Source organism: Physeter macrocephalus, chromosome 14 (assembly GCF_002837175.3).
Source record: "Physeter macrocephalus isolate SW-GA chromosome 14, ASM283717v5, whole genome shotgun sequence".
In the NCBI taxonomy this organism is placed as follows: Eukaryota; Metazoa; Chordata; class Mammalia; order Artiodactyla; family Physeteridae; genus Physeter; species Physeter macrocephalus.
Genome location: NC_041227.1, coordinates 106,779,383 through 106,797,167, shown reverse-complemented (window position 1 = coordinate 106,797,167; position 17,785 = coordinate 106,779,383). Strand labels below are relative to the sequence as shown.

At 39.5% G+C, this 17,785-nt stretch overlaps 1 protein-coding gene across 2 annotated transcripts in view; it reads left to right on the top strand.

The window, feature by feature from the left end:
- TOM1L1 (target of myb1 like 1 membrane trafficking protein) overlaps positions 1-17,785 on the top strand; it is a 55,218-nt gene that overhangs the window by 27,973 nt on the left and 9,460 nt on the right. For both annotated transcript variants that reach the window (XR_003683211.2, XM_028499877.2), the window contains exons 8-11: positions 4,931-5,064; positions 9,213-9,273; positions 9,885-10,002; positions 11,304-11,400. Coding sequence is in view for 1 of the 2 variants with exons in the window: in XM_028499877.2 (XP_028355678.1) it covers positions 4,931-5,064; positions 9,213-9,273; positions 9,885-10,002; positions 11,304-11,400 (410 nt within the window). In the remaining variant the exon portion in view is untranslated. The remainder of the gene's footprint in view (positions 1-4,930; positions 5,065-9,212; positions 9,274-9,884; positions 10,003-11,303; positions 11,401-17,785) is intronic.

Sequence of the window (17,785 nt, the reverse complement as noted above, 5' to 3'; positions counted from 1 at the left end):
ACCCCTAGGCATAAATAGGCAAGAAGAAACTTGCCAGAACCCAGTGGGCAGAATATGAGGAAGGCAGCCTTGAGAGTAGTGGTGCCTTTGGTGGAAGGAATGAAGATAATAAATATCCAGACCTCACTCTCCTTCACCCTCCCATTTCCTCCTTGAGCATCCTGTGGGCTGAACCCAGTCAAAAGCTAGAGGGCAGGGGACCTGGTGGTATGCCCGCTACAGACCAGCCCCCAGGGCACACAGCAGGGCAGAGAGTATGGATGGTGGATCTGGAAGGCAAAAGAAAGGTGTGCAGCCGGTAGGAAAAGTCTCCGCTCAAAAATTTCTCGGCTCTTCTTGTACATATACTTTACCAGTGATCACAGTCTTATATGATCACAGTCTTATATGCAGTTTGTTAACATTAAAAGCATTTCCTGTTTTGTCTGTTGGCGCATACCTTCTGGCAGCTGTTCTGTTTATTTGAAATGCGTTGTCTGTTTCCTTCTTTCTGAAATCTGGTATACTTATTTGGAATCCCCTATCTGTTCCTCCGATCCGTGCCGAGCGGTTAGATCCTGAAGCCCTGCTTATTCTCAGAGCTCCTTTCTCTTTGTTAGATTCTTAGGCAATAAAACTATTTTGGTGAGACACCTTTCCCAACCACTATGTTGCTACTGGACTTTGAACCTCATTAGGGGCAGAGACAGGATTTCTCTTAGCTTGCTAGAGTGGTGTGCGAAGATTCTGAGGCCACATCTAGTCTATGAGTATTGCAATGAGTTAAAAGTATCTGTTCTGGTCACAATAATAAAATGTTGCTGCACGTTCTTGCATTTGCTTTCTAGGCGTTGTGTACTTGTCTCTGAGTCACCTTACTCTTACCTTGAGTGGCTCACCTCCCATGTTAGTCTTGTTTTTGCCTAGACGCAGTAGGACAACGAAAGAAGAGAATGTTGTAGTCTTCTGTAGAATAAAGTGAGCTCCAATTTTGAAAGCACAACTAGAAAAAGCCTTACTCTAACTTATTAGAGAAGTTTCACATCATGCAAATCTAAAATTTGGTCCTGTGAGAATAATTGGTAAACAGTTGAGAAAAAAAACCTGAGAGTAAAATAAAAAGTCATCTGCCCTGACCGCTCTTACTGTCTTTCCCATTCAGAGACTTGTAAGGTGTTAAGAGTAGAAGGGACTTTCAATGCCATTAAGACCATCTCCCTTTACAGATGAGGCTACATATTCAGAAAGTGAATGATTTGTCCACACAGTGGCAAGTGAGTGATGGAGCTGGAGTGGGAACCTTGTCCTCCTGAGGCTGTGTTCTATCCAGTATAGCACTTGTTTCTCATTTTGAACCCAGGACTGACTTTCTATTGTCTGTTCATGTGGGTATATATTAGCTCCTGAGCTAGAGTGGAAGCAACTTGAAGGCAGTAACCAAGACCTCTACGTATAAATCCATACAGCTATGCACATTTAGAGTGTATGTTTTGTGTACTGAGTGAGCTTATCAAATGTCTGTTAAGTTGAATAGATTGATTCTCTGTTGAAGAATTAATGATTTAGGGCAAAAGAAGGGCTAAGGAGTTACTGAAGACGTTTACAATATTTAGTTGGGAAAAAGAGTTGGAAGTTAATGATTTTCTGGAGGATTATGTTAACAGTTAACTTGTCATTCATTCAACAGAGGCCTGTAAAAGAAAGAAGAAACTGTATGAGCAAGTTATGCTGAGGAATGTTTGGTTTCATGGTGAGCGGGGACAGTTTTGGTTTTGAGTACATAGGGACGTTCTCGGGGTCTCTTGCTGTCTTGGTAGGAGGTCCTGGGAGAGAGGAGATGTGTAATAGCAGTAGTGCCAGACGTATTATTTCCAGAGAAGGCTGTTAAGCAAACACATTTCTTCCTGTTATTACTTTTTAAGGGATATGTTCATATACTTTTGTTTTTCTTTTTATCGAGTTGCCCTGTGTTGGTGAATGTGGGACAATTGCAGTTCAAGTTGAAAGTGTGGAAGAATCTTCTTCCTTAATTCCTGAATGCTCTGGGAAAGAGTGGGAGCCATCTGGATGTCAGAAGAGGAAGCTCTTAATGAGCTCCTTTTTGTTTTGCTCCAAAGACGTTTGAATTGATTGTTAGAATCACTTTAGCTCAGAAGGCTGCCTGGGCTTTGATATGGTGTAAAGGGAGGCGATTCCAGGGCCTCTGTGATGGGCATATGCACCAGCAGCTGTTCCTCCGTATTTTAGCTCGTGCCCCCTTGCTCCCCACATCCACAGCCCTGCAGGTGCCTGCTGTGGGGAACTTCTGACCCATCCTTTTGGTCCATGGTACTTGATCTGTGCTGTTTCCAGGTGGCTTGGCCCTCCTCTGAGACAGACATCAATTGCAAAGATCAGAGTGGGCTGGCTTTTGAAGAGGTTTTTCAAATTCTGCTTTGCAAACCTGCTTAGAAATGTGGTGCTCCTTTCATGTTTCCATTCCATCTGTCTCTTGAGAGGGCAAAGGGACAGTCTTCGTGTGACCGGGGGCTGTTGATGTTGGCTGCAAATTCATTTCAAATTACTTTCTACTTTTGTCACAGGCATCTAACAGCCATTGTATTTCCTTGATCTTGACATTGTTCTAGCAAGGCTGCCAGTGAGCAAGAAGAACTGTTCTGTACACTAACGCAGAACAGAGGTAAAGTTCTCGTTCATCATGGGGTTATAACCAAATGCTTCTTAGTTTTTTCCTTTTTAAAAAAAAAAAAATTATTTATTTATTTTGGCTGCACCAGGTCTTAGTTGCGGCATGCAGACTTCTTAGTTGTGGCATGCATGCCGGATCTAGTTCCCTGACCAAGGATCGAACCCAGGCCCCCTCCATTGGGAGCGCAGAGTCTTACCCACTGGACCACCAGGGAAGTCCCAGGAATGTATAATATTAGTTTGCTAGTTAAGCTGCTAGTGACACCTCCTTAGGCAACCATGATACATTCATTGACTACCCTGTATGCCATACGTGGGTTTCAACTGCATCATTTTCTATTCTGACAACAACCCTATAAGATGGTTGTTATCCTTGTTTTATAGATAAAATAGTGAACTGAGGCTAAGTTTTAACCATATCCCTTATCAGGTATGTAGATGGGAGAGACCTTTGGTCCACTGAGTCTAAAGTCTTTTCTCTTTGTGTTCTATCAGGGGACCATAAGTGACTCAAATTTAGCAACCACCTGACTTCATTTTACTAGGTTATGGCCACACCCATTTGTTTACATATTGTCTGTGGTTACTCTCACCTTGGCAGAGTTGGGTAGTTGCAACACAGGCTTTGTGGCCTACAAAGCAGAAAATATTTAATATCTGGACCTTTAAGAAAAAGTTTGTCAACTGCTACAGTGACCACATCATTAGGAACCGGGACAGTTTTTCTGGTTGCACAATGTGAGTATGAAAACCTAGAGTCTGTCATCTGTCTGTCTCACTTTTTTTTTTTCCTTTCCCTTTTCTTCTGTCTTCTAAATACTTCTGTTAAGATTTTGTGGAGGTATGGTAGCCTTTACCTCTGAGTCTAAATGCCAGCTAGTAGTGGTTTGATTTATTTATTTAGAGATTTCCTGTTGGAAGTCTTGTGATAGATTGTTTGAGATTCTAAATGGTTATGTGAAGTGTAAGTTTTTCAGCAGGTCTTTTTTTTTTTTTTTTTTTATGTTCTGTCTTTCTTGAGGGAAAAGATCAGATAATGTAATAGTGCTATGATTTAGCAAGTTCTGCTGCTTTCATTTTGAAAGGGGAGCTTCCCTGTGTTCTTGCCTGATGTTAATGTATTATTACATGGACAAATTCTAGCCAGGGTGGGTTTGAAGGAATATTAATACCAGTTTTATGCTCCTCAGGCTTACTGGAGGTTTGCCTAAGAGAAAATAAGTTGTAAGATAGCAGTTCTCAAATATCAGTGTACATAAGAAACACTTTGAGATGCTTGTTAAAAAATGTAAATTCCCAAACTCTCAGCCTAGGCAATTCTGAATCAGTAAGTCTGCTGTAGGTGCCTCTGATGCTTATGAGAAAAAGCTGGTTTGGGGAGTGGAGTCTTGTGTAATACAGTGATTCCAGGCAGTCCAAATAAAAATGGCATTGATGACTAGTTTTTTGTTTGTTTTTTTTTTGCGGTATGCGGGCCTCTCACTGTTGTGGCCTCTCCCGCTGCAGGGCACAGGCTCCGGACGCGCAGGCTCAGCGGCCATGGCTCACGGGCCCAGCCGCTCTGCGGCACGTGGGATCCTCCCAGACCGGGGCACGAACCCGTGTCCCCTGCATTGGCAGGCGGACTCTCAACCACTGTGCCACCAGGGAAGCCCGATGACTAGTTTTTTAATCCTGCTTCAGTTTACCTTGGAATGTGATGTTGTAACTATAAACATTACATGTTTAAGTAAAACATAACAAGAAAATTATACTGGTATAAATGCATTTTAACTACTTCTTTCTTCTGTTACCACAAATAACAACAGTAGCATTTTATGTTTTATGTAGTTCTTTATAGTTATATAGTTCCTCATTATACACATCTCATTTGATTTTCTGTCACTGCTTGAGGTAGATGTGGCAAGTAGTATATTTTTCACTTGTCAAGTGAGTAAACAGATTTAGGAAACAAGTGATTTTTTTTTTCCTAACACAGCACAGCTAATAAGCAGTAATCCTAGAATTCCTGTACACCACTTCTGATTTCTAGTCCAGCATTACATGCAATGTACATTATTGTCCTTATGATGCCCATTTTGATTTTTAGAGGAAAATATTGTTCTAATATCCTTCATAGGGAAAGGATGAGCTGTCCATAGTTAAATACTTCGGTAATCTCCCATAGGTGACTCAGTGTGGAGGTGGTCACAGTAGTATACAGATCGGCAAATCAGTTGTTTTTTTTAGCAGTGAAGAAGAAACCTCTCTCCTTCTTTGACAGAAACTTTATAAGACGGGTCGGGAGATGCAAGAGAGGATCATGGACTTGCTCGTGGTGGTGGAGAATGAAGATGTCACTGTTGAGCTAATTCAGGTGAATGAGGATTTGAACAACGCCATCCTTGGATATGAGAGGTGAGCAGTGGCACGCCCTCTCCGACCCTCCTCCAGTGCTAGTTTAACCTCCAGGTACTCAGTGTTCTTAGAGTGCCTACAGGTGAGCACTCAGAAAGATCAGGAACAAGTTCTGGACATGGCCGCCTTCCTCCCAAGATAGGGAATCCCGGTCCTGTGCTTCTGGGAGTGTGTGATATGGCTTTGCAGGAATGAGCGTGTGCCTGAGCAGTGTGAGGGGCATTCATGGGCAGTGTAAGCGGTGCTCACGTACTGCCCTGTGAGCAGGGCCTGGATCTTAATCACGGAATGTTGTCTGCACTGAGCACATCGTAAGCTCTCAAATAGACCAATGCTATAAACAAAGCGTCGTAGTGAAAGTGAGCTTTACCCTAAGTTTGAGGTGGAGAACAACATGGAAATGGTAAAGAGAAGAGAGGAGGATATTTATATGGAGAAAATAGTCTACACAAAACCAGAGTAGCCAGTGAGGATAATCTGTATATGAACACAGATTTTTTTTTCTGAATTCCGTTCAGAAAAGTATGCAGGCAAAAATTTTAAACGCAGTCATCCCTTGATATCTGTAGGGGATTGTTTCCAGGAAGCCCCCCAAGGATACCAAAATCCACAGATGCTCAAGCCCTTTATCTAAAATAGTGTAGTATTTGCATATAACCTATGCACATCCTCCTGTACACTTTAAATCATCTCTAGATTACTTATAATACCTAGTAAATGTAAATGCTATGTAAATAGATGCTGGTTCATGGCAAATTCAAGTTTCCTTCTTAGAACTTTCTGGAATTTTTCTTTTTCAAATATTTTCAATCTGAGGTTGGTTGAATCCTTAGATGCGGAACCCACAGATACAGAACCTGTGAATACAGGGGTCGACTGTACTCATAATTTTGTTTCTAACATTTTAGTTTTTTTCTAAACTTTTTTATAGTCGTGATCATATAAAGAACATATACTTTTGTTTCTCCCTTGATTTTCTTTGCCGTAAAACCAGTATTTGTGTATCCTATGTTCTTAAATGCTTTGGCTAAACCATTATTTTTAATAGCTGCATAATGGTCCATGTTTCTCTCACAGTTCACTTATTAGGCATTTAAGTTGCTTCCGAGTCATTTATTCATTCATCAAAGTAATAGTCTTATAACCTATTGTAATCTATAGTCTAGCCTATAGTTAGGAAAACACCTTCAATCATATATATAAATATACACACTTGGAAAGTGAAATAAATGCAGTGAATAGGAGGTCTATTTGGTGAGAATAACAGCCAGACCTAATCCAGGTCAGAAAAAGGACAGGAAGGCTTCTATGAGGAAGTACCATTTAAGCTGAGAACTATGGGATGAGGAGGAGTTGACTAAACCAGGAGCAGGTAAGAGCACATACGGTTGTGAAGCTGTGGGAAGGTACAACAGGCCTGGGGAGAGAGCCGGCACCTAGAACCCGGTCCCAAAGAGCCGCAGCATGCTTCTATTGACAGGTGGCTTTCTCCTCAGTCTTAATGAAAAGTGCTATATACAAACATAGCTTCAGGCAAGTCTCCTTGTCTCTTTCCAAACCTATACCTAGGCCTTCCTAGCATAGAAATTCTGGAGTCTCTGAGATCCCCAAACTTTTTCTAGATCCTTGTTTCAAACAGGAGTTGTATTGGCATTTTGGGTGGGGCAATTTTCCCTTATGTGGCCCCTACCTGCTAAATATCAGAGGTTTTCCTCCCAGTTACAGTGACATTTCAAGACACCCTTAGAGGAACCATTTCTGTCGAGAATTCCCTGGAATTATTGGCCATATTTCCCACCAACAGATGAAGAATGGGACCAGTGTGACATAAGGGAAGGAGGTGAACAGGTCCAGATTCAAATCTTGCTGATGATTTTGGACAAATTGCTTAACTTTTTTAAGATTTGGGTTTTTTCCTATTTATTAAAGAGGTTAATGCTACCTATTTGGAGAGGGTTTGTTTATTTTATTTGTTTCTAAGAATTAAATGCGATAATGTGTATTAAAGCACCTAGCTGGGTGCTAGCACATTAAATATTAATTTCTTGTCCTCCTCCTCTTCTTGTCCCAGTGAGCCTTTTAATTTATTGTCTAGACTTTTTTCCCCACTCATCGTGAATGAACCAAGAGAATCAGGGAAGTAAAACCCACAGCTGCAAAATAAGTTCTTTCCCTCACTGTCTCACTGTCAGGGAGAGCAGCCGTTCTGTGAAGAGGTGACGGGGCACCAAGGGAGGGATGTGAGCCCTGTGACCATGTTCCCTTACCACTGAGCAAACCTTGCCCTTCGTTTTTTGTGTGGTTTTTTTTGGTTGTTGTTTGTTTGGTTTTTTTGGGGGGCGGGGGGTATAAATCTTTGTAAATGGGAAGATATCTAAGGAAAACCATATGGTTTTCAGTAGAGTGCTGACTCACGGTTTTCATTTTGGAGAATTCTATTACAAACCATAAGACCACTTACTAAAAGCTTCCTCCAAGGGGGAATGTGTGTTTATCTGGTCTCGATATCAGGAGACTGGATTATTTCTGTGAACAGCTTTTTCTGATCCAGCTTTGAACCAGGGCTGCGTTCCTTTTTGGAGGCTCTAGAGGAAAATCTTTTCCTTAACTTGTGCAACTTATGCCACTTTCCTAGGCTCCTGACCCCTTTCCTCCATCTTCAAAGCCAACGTTGTCTGGTCGGGTCCTTCTCACATCGTATCCCTCTTGCTTCCTTCTTCTGCCTCCCTCGTCCACATTCACGGACCTTTGTGATTACACTGGGCTCATCTGTGTGGTCCAGGATAATCTCCCTATTAAAGTCCACTCATTAGCAATCTTCACTCCATATGCCATCTAACCTAACATACTCGCTGTTCCATTGATTAGGACGTGGATACCTTGGCAGGGGAATCATCCTGCTTACCATGCTCACCACAGTCTGCCCTCTGTTCCCTAAAGATTCACATCCATCCCACAGGCAAAATACATTCACCCTATTCCAAAATCCCCAGAAGTCTCCACTCATTACATCCAGGGAATAGCTGTGCAAATAAGGAAACAGAAATTGTTACTCAAGGCTTGATTTTGTGAAGGTTGTTCATACCTTGCACAAAACTAGCTAGCATGCAGGAAGCCAATACCATGAGTAGATGGAAGAAGAAGCACGTGTGTTAGAAAGGGGACAATCCTTAAACCTAAGCCATGTTTTAATTCAGTGTAAGCTTTTAGACTTGAAAGTGTTTAGGTTCATGGAATCGATGTGTCGTAATAGTAATACTATGTATTTCTAAAGCAACTTTTAGTTTGCAAAGCATTTCCACATTCATCCACCTGTATTATCTGTCTGTATCTTGCCCTTGAGAATAACTTTGAGGAAATGGTTCAAACATTGCTATTCTCTTTGAGTAGATGGAGAACTGAGGATCATATGTATGGTCTTATAACTACTCAGTAATAATACTGACACTTGTGCCTTGGATTTCTGCCTTCAGCTTCACTATTCTTTGAAACCTATTCTTTTATTTATTTATTTAACTGCTCCTCCTTTACCCACAGTGTACAAACAATGTAAAATTTAAAAAGTTGTAAAAGGTAATATTGTTAGGTGTCAAGTGTCTTATAAAAATGAAGATTAAACAGTGAAAATGTTAATTTTATGTGAGTTTTATGGAAAATTATCATTTTTGATAATTTTGGCAAAATTAGAAACAACTCAAATATTTGAGAATAAGGAGAATATTTATATATGTGATTCATTAGGTTAAGTATACAACCACTAAAAGTTGTATTTCTGAATAACTAGAAAAATGATCTGAACATAATGGAATTAGAATACAGAATTATGTAAAGTATAATTTCAATTAAGTTTAAAATAGATTAACTTACAGAAAAAAATACTAGAAGGAAGTACATCATAATATTAATAGGAACCATATCTAGATGATGGAATTCTTCATATTTGTAATATTTGTCCATTTTCTCATAGTTTTCTTTAAAGGCATTATTACTTTTATAAACTGGGAAAAAGTTATTAAAGTACTTTATTGGGAATTGGGGATGAGGCTGATTATTCCTAAATATTTGCACATTCATAATTCTGTTAAATATTATAGCATTTTCTATTTTCTGTTTTCTTTTAAATACTTGCATTTTGATAATTCAAACAGGTTCATTCGAAACCAACAAAGGATTTTGGAGCAAAATAAGAACCAGAGGGAAGATGCCAATGTAAGTAAATAGAACTGGTATAAAATAAACAATTGAAAATTTTATGAATTCTACAGCAAGGAGCAAAGCTTATATAAAACAAGTCTTGGGCTTCCCTGGTGGCACAGCGGTTGAGAGTCCACCTGCCGATGCAGGGGACACGGGTTCGTGCCCCAGTCCGGGAAGATCCCACATGCCGCGGAGTGGCTGGGCCCGTGAGCCATGGCCGCTGAGGCTGCGCGTCTGGAGCCTGTGCTCCACAATGGGAGAGGCCACAACAGTGAGAGGCCCGCGTACCACAAAAAAACAAAACAAAACAAAAAAAACAAGTCTTAAAAAACAAGAGACATGCATTAATGATTTGGAGTGGTTTTAGTAGTGTAGAGTATCTGCCTTAATAACTCATTAAGTTATTGATAAGAGGTCATAAGAAGATTCTCTAATTAAGCAGGGACCCATGTCAGTGGTGAGATGTGATTATTACTAGCATTGTCTATTGAATGGAGAGTTCTCTCTCAGGATACTTCCAAATAGGATCTTCCTTTCTCCAAAGGAAAGTCTGGGGAGAAAGCTGTGACAAATTGCCTGACATAGTTTTTTCTAAATTGTGTTTTTGTTTGCTTTGTTTTCAGCCTACCAGTGAACCTTCTGCCCCATCCTCTGATCTCCTTGACCTGACTCCCAGCCCTCTGATGCATAGGGCCACTTTGGGAGAACTCAACAACCTGAATGCTCAGCTTTCAGACTTAAGTAAATAAGCACATGGGCCTTTTCAGACCAGCGGAAGAGCTTGATGTGAAACAGTTCTCTTGGTTTCTTGATTAAATGGAACCTGATAAGAACTGAAGTCAGTTTGAGTATCAGAGAACTATATCAGGAGATTTAATTACTTCTTGACAGATGGTTAGGTCACACCCAGTACAGGAATGGGATGTGTCTGGGGGAGGAGGTCCTTGAAACATCCCACTGGCTTAGTATCTCGAGGAATTTGCCTGGCCTGCTTATAGAGCTTGTTCAGCTCCATGGCCAATACTTAAACCTACTCTGAACCCACTCTCTATTATCTTTGGTTTTCTCAGCCATACTACAGCATCAGGAAAGGGAATGTTTTATGCATATAGAGAAAATCAGGAATTATGAGGCCTCATGATGGCAAAATGTGGAGGGCAAATCACAAGCTTTTGAGTCAGAGAAGTCCAAGTTGAAATCCCAGTTCTGCCACCTCCTAGCCACCCACCTTAGAGACTTTCCTACTTTATAAAGTGAGAGCAATTGTTGCTTTAATGGTTTTCTGTGATGGTAAATGAATGATGTTGCACTGTAGGCTTAGGGTTACTTACCTTATCTGTCTTATTTGTTGTCTCCTATTATCCTTCCCAAAGAGTTTTGGTAAATTACAAAGTAAAGATGATGAAAAATGCTGAAATCCAGAATTTTCTCCCAAATTAAAATCAGTTTGTTTTCCTTTTATGTTAGCAGGATTTTTTAGAATCAGAATAGTCAGTATCACTCAATTTGTGGTTTTCTTATTACTTACCCCATTTCTAAAATGTTGGCTGCTTGCTTAGACCAGTGGGATGTTTGGAGTCCATTATATTGAAGAGTTTTCTTGAGTTTTTATCAGGCATTTTCAGAGCGGGGGGGAAATAATTATTCTCTTTGGGGTGTCTCATGATTATGGGAACTTGAGAGTTTGGAGAGGTGAGGGTAGAGCTCTATATATGCCATAGCTTTTTACTTTTGTGCTTGACAGGATAAGACATAAAATCCCTTCCATTCTGAGTCAGCTTGGGATTTTAGAAAACCCAACACAATAATGTTTGCTACCTTTACAACATCCTCTTTTTACGGCAGGGAATTTCTCTCTTTCCAATTGCCATAAATGAAGTTTTTTAATTTCTGTTTAAGGAAATCCCACGATTTTACGGTGACAGAACTAGCAATCTCCTTAATTTGGTGGTTTGTTTGTTTGTTTTAAACAGTGGAAAATTCAACAGAACTGATGGACAAAATGTTTTAAAGCCAAGCAATAAGTACATTTTGTGTTCTAGATTTCAGCTCTCCAAGTCCTGTTGTAACAAACAACTTGAAACCCAGTCTTCATCCACAGGTGGATTTGCTAGCCTCAGAAAACACAGAAACACCCCTGTAAGTATGTCAGTAATACTCCAGAACTAATTGCATCTCATTCTGATTCCTCATATTTAAGAAAACATGACATAATATAAAAAGTAGAGACTTAGGAATCATACATAACTGATTTAGAATTTTCAGTACTGCTTCCTATTAGCTGTGTGACCTTGGATGAGAAACTTAACCAGTGTGAGCCTTCATTTCTCTTCTAAGAATACTCTCTAGGATTCTTAAAAAGATTCTGTGCAATGCTGTATGTACCTCCTAGTATAGCACTCAGTACATAGCAAGCCTTCCATAAATTCTCTGTTTCTCTTATTTTTTTTAGTGGTTAACAGGAGGTAGGAAAAATACAATGACAAAGTGGGGGAACAGAAACGGCCACACAGATTGCAGAGCACTTGCTATGTGGCAGGCACTTTGCTGACCTGTTTTTATTTATTGCATTTAATCTTTGCAAAAGTTCTTGGATCAGTGCTATTATCATTATTCCCATTTTATAGGAGAAAAGGCTGAGACCTAGGGAAGAGAAGTTCATGTAGCGATTAAGTAGCAGGTCTGGTGAACTGATAGTTCACCAAAAAAGAAATACAAATGACTTAGAAACATATTTTTTCTCAGTGATGCTCAGCCTTATGTACAGTTACAGAAATATAAGTTAAACTGCAATAAGACTTTTTTTTAACCTCACAGATTGGCAATAGTCTACATGTTTGTTAACATGCTTCGTTAACTGGAGAGACAGATACTATCACAAAACTGTGCAGTTTTTGTGAGGGGCAAGTGGCAGTATCTATTAAAATTATAAATGCATTTACCTTTGAACTTGCAGTCTAGGAATTTATGCTTATTTATGCAAAATAAGGTCTTTACAAGATTATTCTTGACAGCATTTGTGCAATAGCTAATAATTAGAAACAACTCAAGTACCCTTCAGTTTGGGGAATGGTTAAATAAACACAATATATTATTATACTTCTGGAGAAAAGAGTAGGCCCTCTATGTGAGGGACAATCACCAATGTATTTATTATTAAATGAGAAAAGGTGCAAAGTAGTGTGTGTATACTATCTCAAATTTGTGTAAGAAAGTAAGAAATAATATATGCTAATATTTGCCACTCTTTGCATAGAGAAACATAAGAAAGATGCAGAAGAACCTAAAAAAAGTATGGTTACCTAAGGTCAAGAAGAGGCAGGATGGAGCAGATAAACAGCAAAAAAATAAACAAAAGTTAGATTTGCCTTCCATCAAAGCCTATTATATTCTTTTTTTCCTTTTAAATATATGTATTTTAGGTAATAGGCAGTACATTTCCATGATGCAGATATCAAAGCAATATCAAAAGATGTACAAGGACAATAACTTGATCTCATCCCACCCCCATCCTGCCTCTTGCCCTCCCTTGGGTCATACCTGCTCCCACCCAGGGAACCCCTTTGTTAGTTTCTTATTTATCCTTCCAAAGTGTCTTTAGGTAAATAGGAAAATGAATTATTTTTTCTCCTTTATTAAATAAAGGGCAGCATACTATGCATACTGCTTTGAACCTTGCTTTTGTTTTTCACTCAACAGCATGTCTTGGCTGTGTTTTTATATCCATGGACTTAGATATTTTTTAGTTACTTTTCTATATTAAAAAGGAGAGGGGTAGACTGAGGAGAAGAGAAGGGAGAATCAAACTGGGGAAAAAAGCAAAAAAAAAAAAAAATGTGTAAGGGAAGAAGAGAGAAAGGAAAGATTCATGTGCTGGGACATGGCTATCTCTTGAACCACCAGGTTGGGTCATTACCTTAGCTTGACTCCCTCTGGTCTTGACTGCTGTGATGCAAGTAAATGTTGAAATGTTGTAGGCAGAACTCCAGTGAAGTTGCTTAGTAAATAATGTGGTCTGAAGTAGCTGATTCTGTTTTCCTTTATTCTGCAAATCTTGTTGGGAAAGATTGACCATAAAGATGAAATCCCATTACAAAAAATGTCTGTATAAAACTCACACAAAGATCAAATCCTAGCTAATAGCTGCTTAGTTTTGTGGATATCATACTCTAAGGTGCATAAAAATCACTTGTGTGATTATTAAACAGTAAAATTGCTGGCCCTCAGAAACTCTGATTCAGTAGCAAGAATCTTTAGTTTTAAAAAATGTCTCTGGGGAACCATAAGGCAGTGATCGGCTGATCATAGAAACCCTGTTATGATTGTCTGCCCAAGTTCCAGATATCAAAATAATTATAATAGTTCTTAGAATTCACTGGAATAAACGATAATGTGTGACATCTATATTTTGTTTTCTAGACTATGTCTTTTGTATCTATTTTTTCTGATTTTCAGAAAAAGCTTATATTGATACATGAGTGAAAGTATCACTAGTCAGCTTTTTAGTGATGGAAATTGAAGCGCTAAAGTTCACTAGTCCAATTTTTTAGTGATGGAAATTGAAGCGCTAAAGTTACCTAAGGCATGAATCTGGGTTAAATCATATGCCAAAGATTACATATGAGTGGCAAAATCAGCCATCAAAATATCTTACGGTCTTGAGATTTTTCCACCTCTCTGTGTTTGCAGTTTAATTTATCATCACAGAACAAACGAGTGATGGAATTATTCATAACAGAAAGGATCCCTGAAAAGCGATGATGATGGGATAAAGCCACAGGTCATATTTATAGCCCACTTAGTATCAGGCAATAGGCTAAGAAGATAAGAAATGCTTACTAATTACTTACTAGCGCTCCCTACAGGCCTATGAGATAGGTACCACCAATATTCACTGTACAAGTGAAGAAATCAAGGCTGCCAACTAGTGCAGAAAGAGGATTCAAATTCAAGCGGATCTGATTTCCATACCCGCTCTCTTTTTTTCTTTCTGCACTTTATTTTAAAAATTTCCGTATGATAAAATTGACCTTTTTTGGTTTGGTGTACAGTTCTATGTATTTTAACATATATACATAGATTCATGTAACTACCCCCACAGTCCGAATGTAGAATAGTTCATTATCCCAAAAAGCTCCCTTATGCTATTATTCCTTTATAGTCACACACCCCCATCCCCAACCCCCAGCAGCCACCAGTCTGTTCTCTATCATTATAGTTTGTGACAATAGCATCTGAATACTCATACAATATGTAATATTTCTAGAAAAGTTTATGTAAAATTATTTGCTTCATGTATTTGAAGCTCTGTCTTTAAGTTCATTTGCATTCAGGATTGTTGTCTTGGTGAATTGATCCTTTTATCATTATGTAATGTCCCTCTTTATACCTTGTAATTGTCTTTGCCCTCATGTTTACTTTGATATTAATATAGCCACTTAGCTTTCTTTTGATTAGTGTTCACATGGTATATGTTCTTCTGCCTTTTTCTGGAATCATCTCCCTCTAGCCCAGGATTTCTTTTTCTTCTTTTTTTCTCTTTTAATAATTTTAGTGGCATTTTATTTATTTATTTTTATAAATTTTATTTATTGTTTTTTGGCTGCGTTGGGTCTTCATTGCTGTGCATGGGCTTTTCTCTAGTTGCGGCGAGCGGGGGCTATTCTTCGTCGTGGACCACGGGCTCTAGGCACGTGGGCTTCAGTAGTTGTGGCTCGCGGGCTCTAGAGTGCAGGCTTAGTAGCTGTGGCGCATGGGCTTAGTTGCTCCACGGCATGTGGGATCTTCCTGGACCAGGGATCGAACCCGTTTTCCCCTGCATCGGCAGGCAGATTCTTATCCACTGTGCCACAGGGAAGCCCTGCCTTTTTATTTTTAACTTAATTATTTGAAGTGAGTTTCTAATAGATAACATATGGTTGGGTCATGCATTTTTATGTATTTTAATAATTTCTGTCTTTAATTGGTATGTTTAGACCATTTACATTTAATATGTTTGGATTTAGGTCTAGCATTGTGTAATTTGCTTTCTATTTGTTCCCTTTGGTGTGTGTGGTTTTTTTTTCTGTTTCCTCTTTCCTTCATACTTCAGGTTATTTGAATGTTTTCAATATTCCATTTTATCGTGATTTTGTATCTTTGTGTAGTGTATATATGGGGAGGGGAGGAATGGTTGCTCTAGGAATTAGTTTTTTTAGTGTACTTAAAACCAGTATTTTCCCACTTGAAGTGAAATGTAGAAACCTTATTATCATACAGTGCTCCCCTTTAATAATATAAATTATAGTTATTGTATGTATTATGTATGTTAAAAAACCACAACCAATGTATAATTATTATACAATTATTTTTCCACATTATTACAATTATTTTTCCATAATATAGTTTTTGCTTGCAACCCTCAAATAAATTTTAAAGACTCAGGAAGAGAAGAATAGTCTATTATATTTACCCAATATTTACCATTTCTGTTGCTTTCCTTCTATTCTGGTACAATTTCTCTTCTCACTGAAGAATTTCTTTTAGCATTATTTTAGAGAAGGTCTTTTGGCAGTGAAAGTCTCTTAGATTATTTCACGTGAGTATGTCTTTTTCATTTTTGTTCCTGAAGGATATTCTCATTGGATTCTGGGTAGATGGTTCTTTTCTTCCAGCAGTTTTTTAAAATAAATTTATTTATTTATTTTTGGCTGCATTGGGTCTTTGCTGCTGTGTGCGGGCCTTCCTCTAGTTGTGGCGAGCAGGGGCCACTCCTCGTTGTGATGCGTGGGCTTCTCATTGCGGTGGCGTCTCGTTGCCGAGCACGGGCTCTAGGCCTGTGAGCTTCGGTAGCTGTGGCTCGCGGGCTTTAGAGCGCAGGCTCAGTAGTTGTGGCGCGTGGGCTTAGTTGCTCCACGGCATGTGGGATCCTCCCGGACCAAGGCTCGAACCCGTGTCCCCTGCATTGGCAGGTGGACTCCTAACCACTGTGCCACCAGGGAAGCCCTCTTCCAGCAGTTTTTAAACGTTGCTCCAGTCTCCTCTGGCCTAAATGGCTTCTAATGAGAAAGCTAATATTCATTCAAATTTTATTTTTCCCCTATTGATTCTGTGTTGTTTTTTTCTGTCTGTGCTTTAAGAACTTTTCTTTTTTTTCTAATTTTGAACAGTTTGATTTGATGTGTCTGAGCATGGCTGTCTTGGGGTTTTACTGAGTGTATTCATTTCCTGTGGCTACCATAAAAACATTACCACAAACTGGTGGGTTTAAAACCACAGGAATTTGTCTTCATAGAGTTCTGGAGGCTAGAAGTCTAGAGAAAGCAAGGCATTCTCCCTCCAGGGCTCTCAGAGGAGAAGCCATTCTTTGCCTCTTCCAGATTCTGGTGAGTGCTGGCACTCCTTTGTTATTTTGGCTTGTGGCCACATCACTTCACTTTCTTTCTCCACCTTCACATTACCTTCTCCCCTGTGTGTCTCAGCCCCTCCTTCCCCCAACTCCCGTTTTTCTGTTTTAAGGTCACTTGTCACTGAATATAGTGCCCACTCAAACATCATCTCAGTGTCCTTAACTATATCTGCAAAGACCCTTTTTCCAAATAAGGTGACATTTATAGGTTCCAGGAATTAGGACAAGGACATAACTCTTTGGGAGCCACCACTCAACCTATTACACTGAACTTCTTGAATCTGTGGGTTTGTCTTTGACCAAATTTGTGAAGTTTTAAGCCTTTATGTCAAATATTTTTTTCAGCACTACACACTTTCTGCCGTCCTCCTGGGACTTTTGATGACACACGTTAGATCTGTTGTCATTGTTTCATAGAGCCATAAGGTTCTGTTCATTGCTTTTCTCACTCTATTTCCTCTGTCATCCCCAGTTTGCTGTTTAGCTCATTCTGTAATTTTTTTAAAATTTCAGTTACTGAAATTTTCAATTCTAAAATTCCCATCTGGCTCTTTATAATCTTGTGTTTCTTTGCTGAAGACTCTATTTTTCTGTTTTTTTTCAAGAGTGTTCACAGTTCCTTGCTGGAGCATTTGTATAAATAGCTGCTTTAAAATTGTAAGATAATTTCAGCATCTGTGTCCTCTAGATATCAACCACTGTTGATTGTCTTTTCTCTTGCAAGTTAAAATTTTCTCAGTTCTTCATATGCATAGTAATTTTGGATTGTATCTTGGACATTTTTTTTTTTTTTTGCGGGCCTCTCCCTGCTGTGGCCTCTCCCGTTGCGGAGCACAGGCTCCGGATGCGCAGGCCAGCGGCCATGGCTTCACGGGCCCAGCCGCTCCGCGGCATGTGGGATCTTCCCGGACCGGGGCACGAACCCGTGTCCCCTGCATCGGCAGGCGGACTCTCAACCACTGCGCCACCAGGGAAGCCCTATCTTGGACATTTTTAATGATATGAGACACCTCATCTTATCTAAATCCTGTTGAGAATGTTGATGTTTTGATTAGTAGGCAAACAACCTCATGAGGTTTACACCACAGTTTCAGCCTGCCTTCTGTGTGCTTCGGTTCTGATGTCAGTTAAATTTTC